Source organism: Eulemur rufifrons, chromosome 8, assembly GCF_041146395.1.
Source record: "Eulemur rufifrons isolate Redbay chromosome 8, OSU_ERuf_1, whole genome shotgun sequence".
NCBI classification, from domain to species: Eukaryota; Metazoa; Chordata; class Mammalia; order Primates; family Lemuridae; genus Eulemur; species Eulemur rufifrons.
The window spans coordinates 42,069,200-42,083,249 of NC_090990.1; the positions used below are offsets into that span (position 1 = coordinate 42,069,200).

Consider the following 14,050-nt stretch of genomic DNA (forward strand, 5'->3'; position numbering starts at 1 on the left):
AGTCTTTCTATTGAAGCTTTATCCTAGATTAGGGTTTCTAAGAGACAGATCACATCTGCTTGGGACATAATTGAAGTCTTAGTTGTGGTGTTTATATTTAAAAACCTTGCTGATCAATAATGTGAGAAATTTAGTTTGAATGCTTTAATTTAAATAATGGAGTAAATATGGCTGAAATTAGTGAAATAGAAACATAACCACATTAAGTATAGATAGAATGGATTAAAACAATTTTTTCTAAAAACGCATACAATATCAATAAATAGTAATTAGGTACTAGTTTATGTTAGATCAAATAGTTTATACTTTAAAAACATTTAGTAGGTTTTTAACACTGTAACTTGTTTTTTTTTTTTTTGGAGACAGAGTTTTGCTCTGTTGCCTGGGCATCAGCCTAGCTCATGGCAACCTCAAACTCCTGGGCTCAAGCAATTCTCCTGCCTCAGCCTCCAGAGTAGCTGGGACTACAGGCGTGCACCACCATGTCTGGCTAATTTTTTCTAATTTTGGTAGAGATACGGTCTCTCTCTTGCTAAGACTGGTCTTAAACTCCTGACCTCAAGCGATCCTACCTCAGCCTCCCATTGTCTAGGATTACAGGCATGAGCCATTGGGTCCGTCCTAATAGTGAATATTTTTCTGTCTCTGTGTAAGATAAATTTATCACATTCCAGCCATTCTTTCAAGTCTTATAAATTTATCACATTCCAGCCATTCTTTCAAGTCTTAAGATTTGAATTTTTACATGTATTTCTAATGGAAATTTATTTATTTTTGTGTTTTGTTTTGTGACAGGGTCTCCCTCTGTTGCTTGGGCTAGAGTAGAGTGGTGTTGTCATAGCTCACTGCAACCTCAGATGCCTGGCCTCAAGCGATTCTCCTGCCTCAGCCTCTGAAGTAGGTGAGACTATAGGCATGCACCACCATGCCCAGGATAATCTATTTTTTGTAGAGATGAGGTCTGGCTATGTTGTTTAGGATGGTCTTGAATTCCTGGCCTCAAGCGATCCTCCTGCCACTGCCTCCCAAGTGCTAGGATTACAGGCATGAGCCACTGTGCTCAGCCAAAAATGTATTTTTGTTTTCAGCATCTTCCAACTTCAGTAATGGCCAGGTACAAAAATAACACCATATATACAGTATTGTGTATTAAGAATTTTAAAATACTTTTATTGTTACATTACAGCATGACAATAATCCTGTGAAGTAGACAAAATGAATGTTACTGGCCCTGTTTTACTAATGAGGAAATTGAGTTACAAAGAGCTGAGTCATTGAATTAGAACAAGAGGTCCTATGATGAGGTAGAGACTACATGGGACAAACCTATCTCAGTCCAAATTTAGTCCCACTGTCACACTCCAAGATTTAAAATACCTCATGGTTTGGTGAAATGGCAAGAGTGACATATGGTTTATGATTTTTTTGGACGGGATAATTGCATGGAAAGTTTCTGCTCAACATAGCCATATACTCTCTTACTCACCTCCTTTCCCTCAGGACATACTTATGCTCATCTTCTACAATGCCTACTGTAACAGGCTTTGTCCTAGAGAGAAGAGGGCTGCAATTGCCTCTCACTAGGGGGTAAGTTTAATTCAAGGGGTCTAAGCAGAGTTTGGTCTCTAGTCCAAGCAGAAATATATTCCCAATCTTCAGTAGCAGCCTTAATCTCATCTCCCCAAAAAGAAGTCTTAGAACCATTTCCTAATTCTCCTTCTCTCTCACCTCTAATCAGTCACCAAGACATTCTGTTTTCTTTACACCTCTGTAATACCTCGGTGGGACTCCTGTGCTATATATTTCTATTACTGCTGTCTTAAATTAAGGTCTAATGTCCCTTTGCCTGGAAACAATTTGTCTCTCCTCTATTATCCATATTGCTGTGATTGCTTTTTCCTCCCTAAATATCTGGCATTTCCTTCCTGCTTAACCCTTGAATGGCTCTTTAACCTCTAGAGGAAAAAGTACAAGTGAATTCAGCGAACTGTGTCACATTCTAGCCCCAACTTACCCCATTCCAAATGGCTCTTGCCATTTCTCACCAGACATACTACACTCCATTTACTTAGACAAGGCACAGAAATGGACTATGAAGAAATTCTAACAAATCTTCACAGCCACTTTCTCTGTAAAACCTCTTAATCCTCTAGCCATTCCATTCATATCTTGTTTATTTTAATTATGTCATATGTAATAATCTCTTTACCTATTTCGTTCTCTAAACTGTGAACTCTAATGAATACTTCAGATTTCTGTCTTTTAGAATAAACTGGGCCTTTATTGGTAAATGCCATTTCGAAGAACTTACAAGCTTAAAAAATAGTCTCCAAGTATAAAGGATGAGGCCTTGGAAACAAATTCTGTCACACCCTTGAAGGCCAGAATCCCCATGCTTAAAAAACTGAGGGAAATTCTTCAGTTTTCCATGCTGAAAAAAGCCACTGAAGATATTATAACAGTTGAATGCATATGTAGAATTTATTTATCTCATTGACATTCAGGGCATGCCAAGCTCAGTATTTAAACTTTTATTTACTTTCATATGAATGAAAGTATATATGAATTCTACTATTTGAATAGGTATTGGGGCATAGACAAAATGGCAATTTTCCTTATTTTCAGCAACAGGATGTTTTACAGTGATACACCATATATATTATTTTGTTGAATACATTTAGGCACCTACAATGATGTTGGGTGAATTTAGGAATAATTTATTTTTCAGTAAACTATTTCCAAAAGAAATCAATGTTGAACAGAATACATGTGATTTTATTTTTGTCATAAAGCAAAAGGACACTTTACACCTTGATTTTTTTAAAGGCTGAGTCATAATTATTTTAAGACTATACCTTAAATTTGAGTATTTAAAAGACCTTGGTTACAATTGGTTACACTATTTACTATTCAGAATTATACCAAATTTTAATGCATAACATCTAGAAATTATAAACTCTCATGTACTAATATTAGAAGCAAACTAACCATCTGCACAACTGACTACGTGCCATAAGGCATGATTTCTAACTTTGGATATGGCTCATTAAGCAAGTGCTCAAATGCTAACACACACTGTTTCACATTCTCTTAAACTGGCAGTGAGACAGCTGCTGAAATAGACACTGAAAGATAACCTTTTAGGAGTAAAACCAACATCTAATGTTGAGAATTTGTTTTTATTTTTCTCTTCTAAGTTCTGAATGAAAGTTTCCACAGATTCCACCATCTCATTTTGACATGTGAACTAAGATTGTGGACTAGTTCTCGCTTGTGCAGCCCATACCATTTGATCTTGATCCTCCTAAGGTGACCAACTTTGGGGCCTGAGAAAAAAGAAAAATTTACATATACAAACATTTTGAAATGTAGGCCAATGGAATAATGAGTAGGAGATTTCTAGGGAATTTCTCATCTAGTTCAGTATTTTTATGTTCTTTTAAAATATTTATAATGTTCTGTGAAGTTTGATAACATATTCAGGAGACATAACAATATGTCTCTTCCGATGTAATCCTTATGGAATAGGGTACTGCATATTTAATTTTTAAAGCTTTTCCCGAGTTTCAGTAAATTCAGTACTCTTCCCTTGGGCTTAATGCATACAACAATGTATTACGTATTTAGAACTCATGATTAAAAGTATAAAAGAACTCATACTTACTTGAAATGTAGATTTTCAATGAGCACATATCCATCTATAGAAACAAAAATCACTGTTACTAATTAATTTGAAAGTTACAGAGAAAATGCTTTAAGATTCTTTAAAAAATAATGATAGGAATTTTATGGGCAATAAGCCAATAAACTTACATTTGCCTTTAGAATTACGACATATCACTAGATTTTGTTCAGTGGTATCAATGACTTCCAGTTCTTCTCCAGGGATTATTGGCAAATCAGATATTCCATTTCTTGAATTATTGGAACACACCACTGCTGTGTTAATGACAATAATCTCTTTGTCATACTGAAATGAGAAATTACTAATCAGAACATTTTTGCATAGTTGCTATTCTTTTTCATTATATAATAAAATTAATGGAGGATATAATATAGTAATCTCAAACTCAAGATACTAGATTAGACTAGTTAAATAACACTTAAGGGTAGAGCAAATAATGAGAACATATACGGTAAAAGGAAAGTCATTTAAGAAAATAATAGCAAAATGCTATATCGTACATTTGTTCGGTATGATTATATTTTCAAAGTGTTTTCACAACCAATATCTAATTGTACTAGAATGAGTCCTGGTAGCCAAGAAGGCTGTAACATGGGTATAAATTTAGTACTGTGGATAATATGCTTCCTATTCCAGTAATAAAGTTACCTCCAAATCCAGCAAAGGAGAACTTAAAAAAAACCCTCTTTGTAGAGTTTATAATAATATTTACCTGCCATTTCTAGATGCCACTGTCTTTCCACCTTTCCCCTCTGGGTGAGCTTATATATTTTTATATATAGCTATAGCATAGGTATTTAAAGTAGTGGGGATTGGATGTATGGGGGCAATTCCTATTCTCCTTTTGTGGTTTGAAAAATCTAATGAGAAATTCATTTCTGACCTCATAAACCTGTGATAAACTAGATGGCCTGTACATCTACAGATACATTGCCACCTTCTTTTTTTGTTTTTATATATTTATTTTATTTCAGCATATTAGGGGGATACAAATGTTTAAGTTACATATATTGCCTTTGGCCCCACTGAGTCAGAGTTTCTAGCATGTCCATCCCCCAGCCGGTGCACGCTGTACCCATTCAGTGTGTATATACTCATCCCCTCATATGTGCCTAACACTCGATGAATATTATTACTGTATGTGCACTTAAGTGTGATCAGTTAATACCAATTTGATGGTGAGTACATGAGGTGTTTGTTTTTCCATTCTTGTGATATTTCACTTAGTAGAATGGGTTCCAGCTCTATCCAGGATAATATAAGAGGTACTATATCACCGTTGTTTTTTGTGGCTGAGTAGAACTCCATGGTTTACATATAGCATATTTTCTTAATCCACTCATGTATTGATGGGCACTTGGGTTGTTTCCATATCTTTGCAATTCTGAATTGTGCTGCTATGAACATTTTAGTGCAGATGTATTTTTTATACAGTGTCTTATGCTAGTTCTACTTGTATCTCTTTAAGGTGTCTCCATATTACTTTCCACAGAACTTGTACTAGTTTGCAGTCCCACCAGCAGTGTATGAGTGTTCCTGTCTCAGCATCCACACCAACATGTATTGTATTGGGACTTTTTGATATATCTCATTGTGGTTTTGATTTGCATCTCTCTGATGCTTAGAGATGTTGAGCATTTTTTCATAGGTTTGCTGGCCATCAGTCTGTCTTCTTTTGAAAAGTTTCTGTTCATGTCCTTTGTCCACTCCACTTATTGATAGGGTTGTTTGATTTTTTCCTTGATGATTTTTCCTGAGTTCCATATAAATTCTTGTTATCAGCCCTTTATCGGATGTGTAACATGCATATATGTTCTCCCATTCTGTAGGTTGTCTGTTTGTTCTCATGATAATTTCCTTGGCCGTGAGGAAGCTTTTTAATTTTATCAGGTCCCATTTGTTTGTTTTTGTTGTTGCTGTGATTGCCTTTGGGGTCTTCTTCATAAATTCTTTGCCTAGGCCAACATCTGTAAGAGTTTTTCCTACATTGTCTTCTAGAATTCTTATAGTTTCATGCATTAGGTTTAAGTCTGTTATCCACTGTGAGCTGATTTCCGTGAGAGGTGAAAGGTGCTGATCCTGTTTCAGTCTCCTACATGTGGCTATCCAATTTTCCCAGCACCATTTCTTGAATAAGGATTCTTTTCCCTAGTGTATGTTTTTGTCTGCTTTGTCAAAGATGAGATGGCTGTATGAGGATGGTTTTATATCTGGATTCTCAGTCCTGTTCCACTGGTCTATGTTTCTGTTCTTGTGCCAGTCCCATGCTGTTTGTTTTAGTTACTATAGCCTTGTAGTGTAGCTTGAAGTCTGGTAAATTGATAACTCCCACTTTGTTCTTTTTGCTTAAGATTGCTTTTGCCATATGGGGTCTTCTCTGGTTCCATGCAAAGTGTAGAATTATTTTTTCTGGATCTGTGAAAAATGATGTTGGTATTTTAATAGGGATTGCATTGAATCTGTAGATCACTTTGGGTAGTGCAGACATTTTAACAATGTTGCTTCTCCTGACCCATGAGTATGGCATGGTTTTTCACCTGTTTACGTCCTCTGCTATTTCCTTCCTCAGTGTTTCATAGTTCTCCATGTAGAGGTCTTTTACCTCCTTAGTTAAATATATTCCTAGGTACTTTATTTTCTTTGTTGCTATTGTGAAGGGTATTGAGTCTTTCATTGGGTTCTCAGTATGACTACTTGATTTAAACTGCAACAGCGTAATAGCCAGAGACTTCAACACCCCTCTGACAGAACAGGACAGATCCTCCAAACAGAAAATAAAGAAACAATGGACTTAAACAGAACTCTAGAACAAATGGGCCTGACTGACATTTATAGAACATTCTACCACAAATCCACTGAATATATGTTTTTCTCATCAGTTCATGGGACGTTCTCTAAGATTGACCATATCCTAGGTCACAAAGTGTGTCTCAAACATTTTAAAGGAATAGAAATTATACCATGCATCTTTTCAGACCACAGTGAATAAAATCAGAAATCAGCTGCAACAGAAACTCTCATCTCCACACAAAGTCATGGAAACTAAGCAACCTTCTGCTGAATGACTGTTGTGTTAAGGAGGAAATCAAAAGAGTCTCTGAACTAAGAGATAAAGGAGACACAAGTAATTAAAATCTGTGGGACACAGCTAAAGCAGTCCTGAGAGGAAAATTTATATCCGTAAATGCCTATATCCAAAAGACAGAAAGATCACAAATAAACAATCTAATGAATGGTCTCAAAGAACTGGAAAAGGACAAGCAAACCAACCCCAAACCCAGCAGAAGCAAAGAAATACAAAGATCAGAGCAGAACTAAATGAAATTGATAATAAAAAAATCTGTATAGAAGATTAATAAAACAAAAAGTTGGTTCTTTCAAAACATAAAATTGACATGCCTCTTCCTAGATTAACGAGAAGCAGAAAAGAAAGGACTCTAATAAGCTCCATCAGGAATGAAAAAGGAGAAATTAAAACTGATGCCACGGAAATACAAAATATCACCTATGAATACTGTAAGAACCTCTATGCACATAAACTTGAAAATGTGGAGGAGGCCGGGCATGGTGGCTCACACCTGTAATCCTAGCACTCTGGGAGGCCGAGGCAGGTAGATTGTTTGAGCTCAGGAGTTTGAGACCAGCCTGAGCAAGAGCAAGACCCCGTCTCTACTAAAAATAGAAAGAACTTATATGGACAAGATATATATATATATATATATATATATATATATATGTTAGCTGGGCATGGTGGCACACGCCTGTAGTCCCAGCTACTCAGGAGGCTGAGGCAGTAGGATTGCTTGAGCCCAGGAGTTTGAGGTTGCTGTGAACAAGGCTGATGCCAGGGCACTCTAGCCCAGGCACCAGAGTGAGACTCTGTCTCAAAAAAAAAAAAAAAAAAAAAAAAAAATGTGGAGGAAATGGACACATTCTTAGAAACATACAGCCTCCCTAGGCTTAATCAGGAAGAAATAGGATTCCTGAGCAGACCAATATCAAGTGCTGAAATTGCAGCAGCAATAAAAAACCTTCCTAAAAAGAAAAGTCCCGGACCAGATGGTTTCACACCCGAATTTTACAGACCTACAAAGAACCTGTGCCTATCCTGCAGAAATTATTTCACAACATCAAGAAGGAAGGAATCCTCCCAAACATGTTTTATGAGGCCAACATCGCCCTGTTAACAAAACCAGGAAAGGATGCAACAAAAAAAACTACAGACCAATGATGCAAAAATTCCCAACCAAATCCTAGCAAACTGAATTCAGGTGCTCATCAAAAAATAATCCATTACAACCCAAGTGCACTTCATCCCAGAGATGCAGGGATTGTTCCACATATGCAAACCCATAAATGTAATTCACCACATAAATAGAAGCAAAAACAAAGACCATATGATCCTCTCAATAGATGCAGAAAAAGCATTCAACAAAATTCAGCACCCTTTTATGATAAAAACGCTTAAGAAAATAGGCATAGAAGGAACTTACCTAAAAATGATACAAGCCATATATGACAAACCCACAGCCAACATCATACTGAATGGGGAAAAATTAAAAGCATTCCCGCTTAGAACTGGAACCAGATAAGCTTGCCCTCTATCACCACTTCTATTCAACATAGTGCTGGAAGTCCTAGCCAGAGCAATCAGACAGGAGAAGGAAATCAAGGGCATCCAAATGGGGGCAGAAGAGATCAAACTATCACTCTTTGATGATGAAATGACCTTATAGCCAAAAAGAAAACCCCAAAGATTCTGCCATGAGACTACTGGAATTGATAAAATAAATTCAGCAAAGTCTCAGGTTACAAAATAAATGTACACAAATCAGTAGCATTCCTATATGCCAACTTTTTTTTTTTTGTGGAATTAGGAATAATTACACCTCTTAAAAATCTCATTGGCTACCATGCTGCCACTGAGCAACGTTTTGTACATTACCTTCTCACATATTGAAATCTGTTGACTAGGAACAAACACCAGTATATGTAGCTTAGATTACAGATGTCTACTTCCCCATATTAGGGTGGCCAAATATCTCCCTTTGCCCAGGACAGTCTCTATTTATAACTCATGTCTCTATTTACTAATATTTATTGTTATGATTAAGAGTGTCTCCCCCTTCTACTCTTTGAGGTGTCCTTTATTTGGTTGATAAATTACAAGGTCACCCTGTACCAAATGGGATGTGATCTATAGATTTTTATTTTGCCTAACAAATTAATAGTTTCCTAACTGGTCTTCTTATCCTTTCCAGGCTGTTTCTCACTGTGAATCCAAAGTGATTTCTTAAAATACAAATCTTACTCGGTCACCTCCCTATTTATAAAGTTCTAAACAATAAGATAACCCTTGTCTTCTAATAGCTCATAGTTTAATATGATAAACATGTAACTGCAATAATATTAATGTTTTGTAAGCTACAGATTTTTCATGTATATAGCTGAATAAGAGTAATTTTTTTAATCAGGAGGTTCGGGCAAGTCTTCCTGGAGAAGGAGATACCTCGACTGGGGCTTGATAAAGGAACAAGAGCTAGTCAGATGGAGGAAACTATTAATAGCAAGAATGTACCAGATAGTTGGATCAGACCAAGTAAATGCCTAGAGGAATGACATAGCAAGGCAGGTTTGGAGATGGAGGGAGGTTCATTCAAGAGACAGAACATTGAGCAATTTGTTGACAGAGCAGAAAGTGCAAGGCAAAGAGTGGCAGGAGATAAAACCAGAAAGATAAGCAAAAGTTGTAACAAAAGAGCTTTGTATGCCTTGTTAAGAAGCCTAAACTTTAACCATTTGGCAATGGGGAATTTTTGAAAGATTTTAGGCAGAGTAGTAACTTAGATTTTATGAGTAGGATGTATACTTTCTCTCTCTCAATTGAGTGTCTAGCACATGGAAGGTGTTCAGTATGTTTTTTAAATTAATAAAGCCTTACTTTGAACCTTAGTATGATGGAAAAGTGTTCCATGGACTCTTAATGCAGAATAAGAAGTCATAGAGCTTCAGATGCTGCTGCTTTTATTCATTCATTCAGTTATGATTTGTTTATGTAGTCAGTCATTCACCAAACACCAGAATACTGTGTGTCCAGTTTTATGTAGGGACCTGGGGAGCAAACTTGAATGAGATAGCATTTCTCCTTCTAAAGGGACTCAAGAATTTAGTTTAGGAGGGAGGTACACACACAAATAATACAACTGATCAGTGTTATAAAAGATATGTGTATAATAGATACATAAAATGTGCTGAGGGAATAACCTTACCTGGAGGAGCAGCAGGGAAGATTGAGTAACATGTGAACAGGACCTAAAGAACAATTTAGGAGTTTTTCTAGGCGAGGGAATAGCATATACAAAGCTATGACAGTACAGAAATGCATCAGGAAAAAAGTCAAAGTATCAGGTTTTTAAGTCAAAGATCATGTCTTTATCTCAGAGAGGCACCAGCGTAGCACACTTACAGAATCTTTAAAAGTGGAAATGACTAGCTGTTAATACTGCTAATTTTTACCTTTAGAAGAGAACATACCTTGAATCTTTCTCTAAAAAGTTTTTCTTCTCTTTCCATTCTGTTCTTTTCTAAGTTTTGCTTCTTGGTTCTGAAGAAATTTCTAGAAGATGAACTGGCAAGAAATATACAGGATTAAATGTACTGTAATAAAACTCTAAAGTTTCCAAGTCTGCAGAATAAATTCAGGTATAATTTTTTGTGTGTATAATTTTATATACAGTTATATAGTCACATATCTGTATGTGTGTGTATATATTAACACATACGTATATATGTACATACAAACATCTCTCCACTAGAGCAGATTGTCAAAACAACTGAACAGGGTAAGTAATACAAATTGCTTTTCCCCATAATTAAAAAATATTTTTGATAGGAATATAATAAATTGGAATAAAATCAAATTGGTTAAACAACTTAAATAAGAAACTTGTCTGAATTAGGCTTAGAAGATAGTTATCATTATATAACTTTTTTTTTTAAAAAGAAACTTAAGGAAATTTGTAAATCTTCCCACTCAGCTTCAGATTATTATTGTATAAGGGGCTAACATTTTGTGGTTTTCCAAGTTTTTAAACCTAATTGGGGAAATCACAATCTACCTGGTTCAATCAAAGAACTGTCTTGTTTGCTGAATGATTTGGAGGATGGATAGAGTTAAGAAAATAAAGCAAGATGCCACAAAACATATGCAAGAATTTCAGCACGTAAAAGTGAACAACCTTAAAGCAGAAGCTAATTGCATACAATCTTACTGCTCCCTCCTGCTCTTCATGTGGGATTTTGTTCTGTTTTAGCAGCTTAATGTATGTTGACAGAGGAAAAACGTCAACCAAGTCCTGTCAGTTTTATTTAGAAGTGTCTCCTACATCTGTTTTGTTCTTTCTAAGATTACAGCCACTGCCATATTTCAAATCATTACCACACCACTTCTTGCCAGAAATACCATCTTCCTGTTGCCTCCTATTCCTCGAATCCATCTGCATATCTGCCTCCAGAGTCATTTTTCTAAAATTTAATTGATCCCATCACACTCTTGCTTAAAACCTTTCCATGTCTCTCTTATTCCTACAGTTTGTCTAAATTCATTAGCATTTAACAATCTGCCCCTAGTCCAGCTTTATCAGCTGCCCTTTTCTCTACACATACAGTGCTTACGTGGGTCATCTTAGAAAGTGGGCTGTCCTTCTCATGTCTTTATACCTGGGATACCCTTCCCCACCTTCTCTTAAAACTTGCCATCATCTTTGATTAATAAAGGCAAAAATAAAAGGGTTGAACTAATAATATAAAAAGCATTTCTTACTTATTGGTAGAATAAGTTATGGTAGAAACCATTTAAAGAGGATCAAGGAGCACATAGAGGTCAAAATTTTACTATTTCCCCTCTTGGAATTCCATTTTGTTACATTACATGAATGTATGTAAAGGTTTAAAGTTTATGGTAGAAAGTTGCTTTTATAGTCTGTGAATACATCGTTCCAACTTGGGAAAAGTAAATTAAATCTATTCTAAACCCAAAGAAAATAAACTTAAGGGAAGGGCCATCCCATGCCATCCTCTCAGTTTAGATTTGGTACAGACTAATGTCTGGTTTCTCTTGGGGTAATCCAGTAAAGATTTTTCTAAGCTGGTTTCCCAGAGAAGACAGACTACACAAATTCACACCTCAGTGACTATTTAGACGAGGATTTCTCCAAGACAGTTGTTAAAGAAAGTACCTCAGATCCTGTCCCCTGTCCTAGCCATTGAGAAGACTGGAGCATGGAGCACTAAGTAACCATTTGAGTCAGTAAATAAAAAACATTGCCTCCCTTGACAGCCAACTGGGAACTTGAATCTCATGAGTGAAGGTTAGATCTTGGGTCAATAAAGCATTGTTTTTAAAAATCGTAATACTAATTGCAGTCATAACTAGGATTAATTATATTGTATTTTAGGGAAGTCAGTCTTAGTATACGATATCTAGTATCTGTTTTCTCAAAGCTACTTTTAAGTTCTAATGGTGTTTTATTTAAGTTCTATCATATAGGGGGAAAGTTTTCATAGCCTAAAAAAAGACTGGAAGTTTTTCATTGTTTTATAAGGGCTGAGCTGAAATCTTCCCTCACTTCTCATCCACCAAAAGTAGGGAGGATGATGATGAATATAAATGTGTATGGTACCTAACATTTTCATAGTGCCTCTTAATCCTTTGAACTATACTGTGGTATAGCTGTTGTTATTCTCATTTTGTAGATGAGGAACCTAAGAATCCAATTTTTAATAACTTGTCTAAGATCTCAAAGCTAGTAAGAGGTATAAATCGCAGCAGATAAGCTGTAATGTAAGTGCACCTGTGTTCCTACCTTCCTGATTCTTCAACATCTTTTTTTTTCTCTTTTTTTCCCTTTGGTGTCAAAAACTTGGGCTTCCAAGTTTTCAGTTTATCTTCATCTCTGAGGAGAAAAATATTTTGAGCAAGTAAATTAAAACTGAATTATTAAGCACTTACAGAACCGTCAATACTTTATGGGTAATTATGTTTTACAAAAGAAATTAAAAAGTCATCTAGAAATATGTTCCGAAAACCTATGGCAAGGCCATATAGTAAATATTTTTGGCTTTGCAGGCTATATCATCTCTATGGTGACTGTTCAACTCTACTGTTGCAACTTCATTTACAAAAACAAGTGGTAGGCCATATTTGGCCACAGGCTGTAATTTTCTGAGCCCTGATCTGTGGTGATACACATTTGAAACCAGAAGCAAGCAATCCACCTTATAATCACATGTCATCTCTTTTCTGAGCCTCAGTTTCCTTGCCTCTAAAATGTGAATGATAATACTAAATTTCACTGTCAGACAAAACTGTTGGCTTAGTGGGTCTGGGCAGAAGAGAATTCAGGGAAGGGGGAGGGTATTTATTATAAAAAGAACTAACACTTTTTGAGCCCTATGTGTTAGGGCTTATGCTAGGCACTTTACGTATGTTAATTCATTTGGTTTTCACAAGTAGTATTGTAACATTCCTTTAAAGTAGTCATTCATAAAGTTTTACAAAGCAGTAAATGGATGATCAGAGAGAAGGAAATGAATGTTCAGAGTAGTATGACCACTTTGGAGAACAAGTTGGCATTTTCTTATGAATTTGCATTCCCTATATAATTTGTATTTTTCTCCCCTTCTATCTCCTAGAAAAAATCTTTCACATATTCACAGGAAACATGAATAAGAATATCTGTGGCAGTATTCCTATAAGTTCAAATAATTAGGAATTACCCCATTACTAACAAGAAAATGGATAAGTGAATTGTGGTATATACATACAGTGGAATATTATTGAAGAGTAAAAATGAATGAATTACAATGGAAAAAAAAGGACAGTTTTTGAGAAAAAAATTGGAGCATTCTATATATAGTAGACCATTTTTATAATGCTCAAATCCCAAATGAAACAATATTTTTATCATCTGTATCTGATAACACTATTTTTGTTTTAAACAAGGAAATGAAAAATACAAAATTTAGGAAAGTGATTCTGTTGGGGGAAGACTAAGGGATGTGCACAAGGGAAAGAGACCAAGGCATTTGGTTATGTTCTAGTTCTTGAGTGGTGGGCACAGGGCAATTTGTTTTACCATGCTTTGCAACTTATATATGTTTCATGTTTTCTTTTGATTTTTATAAATTTATTTTTTAAGAAAAAGAATTCAATAGGCTATAGTGGCATAGGGCTGTAGTGCCAGCTACTCAGGAGGCTGAGGCAGGGGGATCGCTTCAGGCCAGGAGTTTGAGGCTACAGTGTGCTAGGATCACACCTGTGAATAGCCACTGTACTCCAACCTGGGCAGCATAGTGAGACTTCAT

At 35.8% G+C, this 14,050-nt stretch overlaps 1 protein-coding gene across 3 annotated transcripts in view; it reads right to left on the bottom strand.

Moving 5' to 3' along the window:
* Nucleotides 1–14,050, bottom strand: part of FYB2 (FYN binding protein 2) — a 108,591-nt gene that overhangs the window by 8,643 nt on the left and 85,898 nt on the right. Inside the window, exons 16-20 of one of the 3 annotated variants that reach the window (XM_069480055.1) lie at nt 12,550–12,639; nt 10,220–10,313; nt 3,814–3,970; nt 3,665–3,698; nt 2,737–3,326 (exon numbers count right to left, since the gene is read on the bottom strand). In XM_069480055.1, coding sequence (XP_069336156.1) covers nt 3,305–3,326; nt 3,665–3,698; nt 3,814–3,970; nt 10,220–10,313; nt 12,550–12,639 — 397 coding nt within the window. In that variant the 3' untranslated portion in view covers nt 2,737–3,304. Of the gene's footprint in view, nt 1–2,736; nt 3,327–3,664; nt 3,699–3,813; nt 3,971–4,686; nt 6,101–10,219; nt 10,314–12,549; nt 12,640–14,050 lie in introns of those variants that run through there. The other 2 variants (XM_069480054.1, XM_069480056.1) reach the window with 2 other exon arrangements.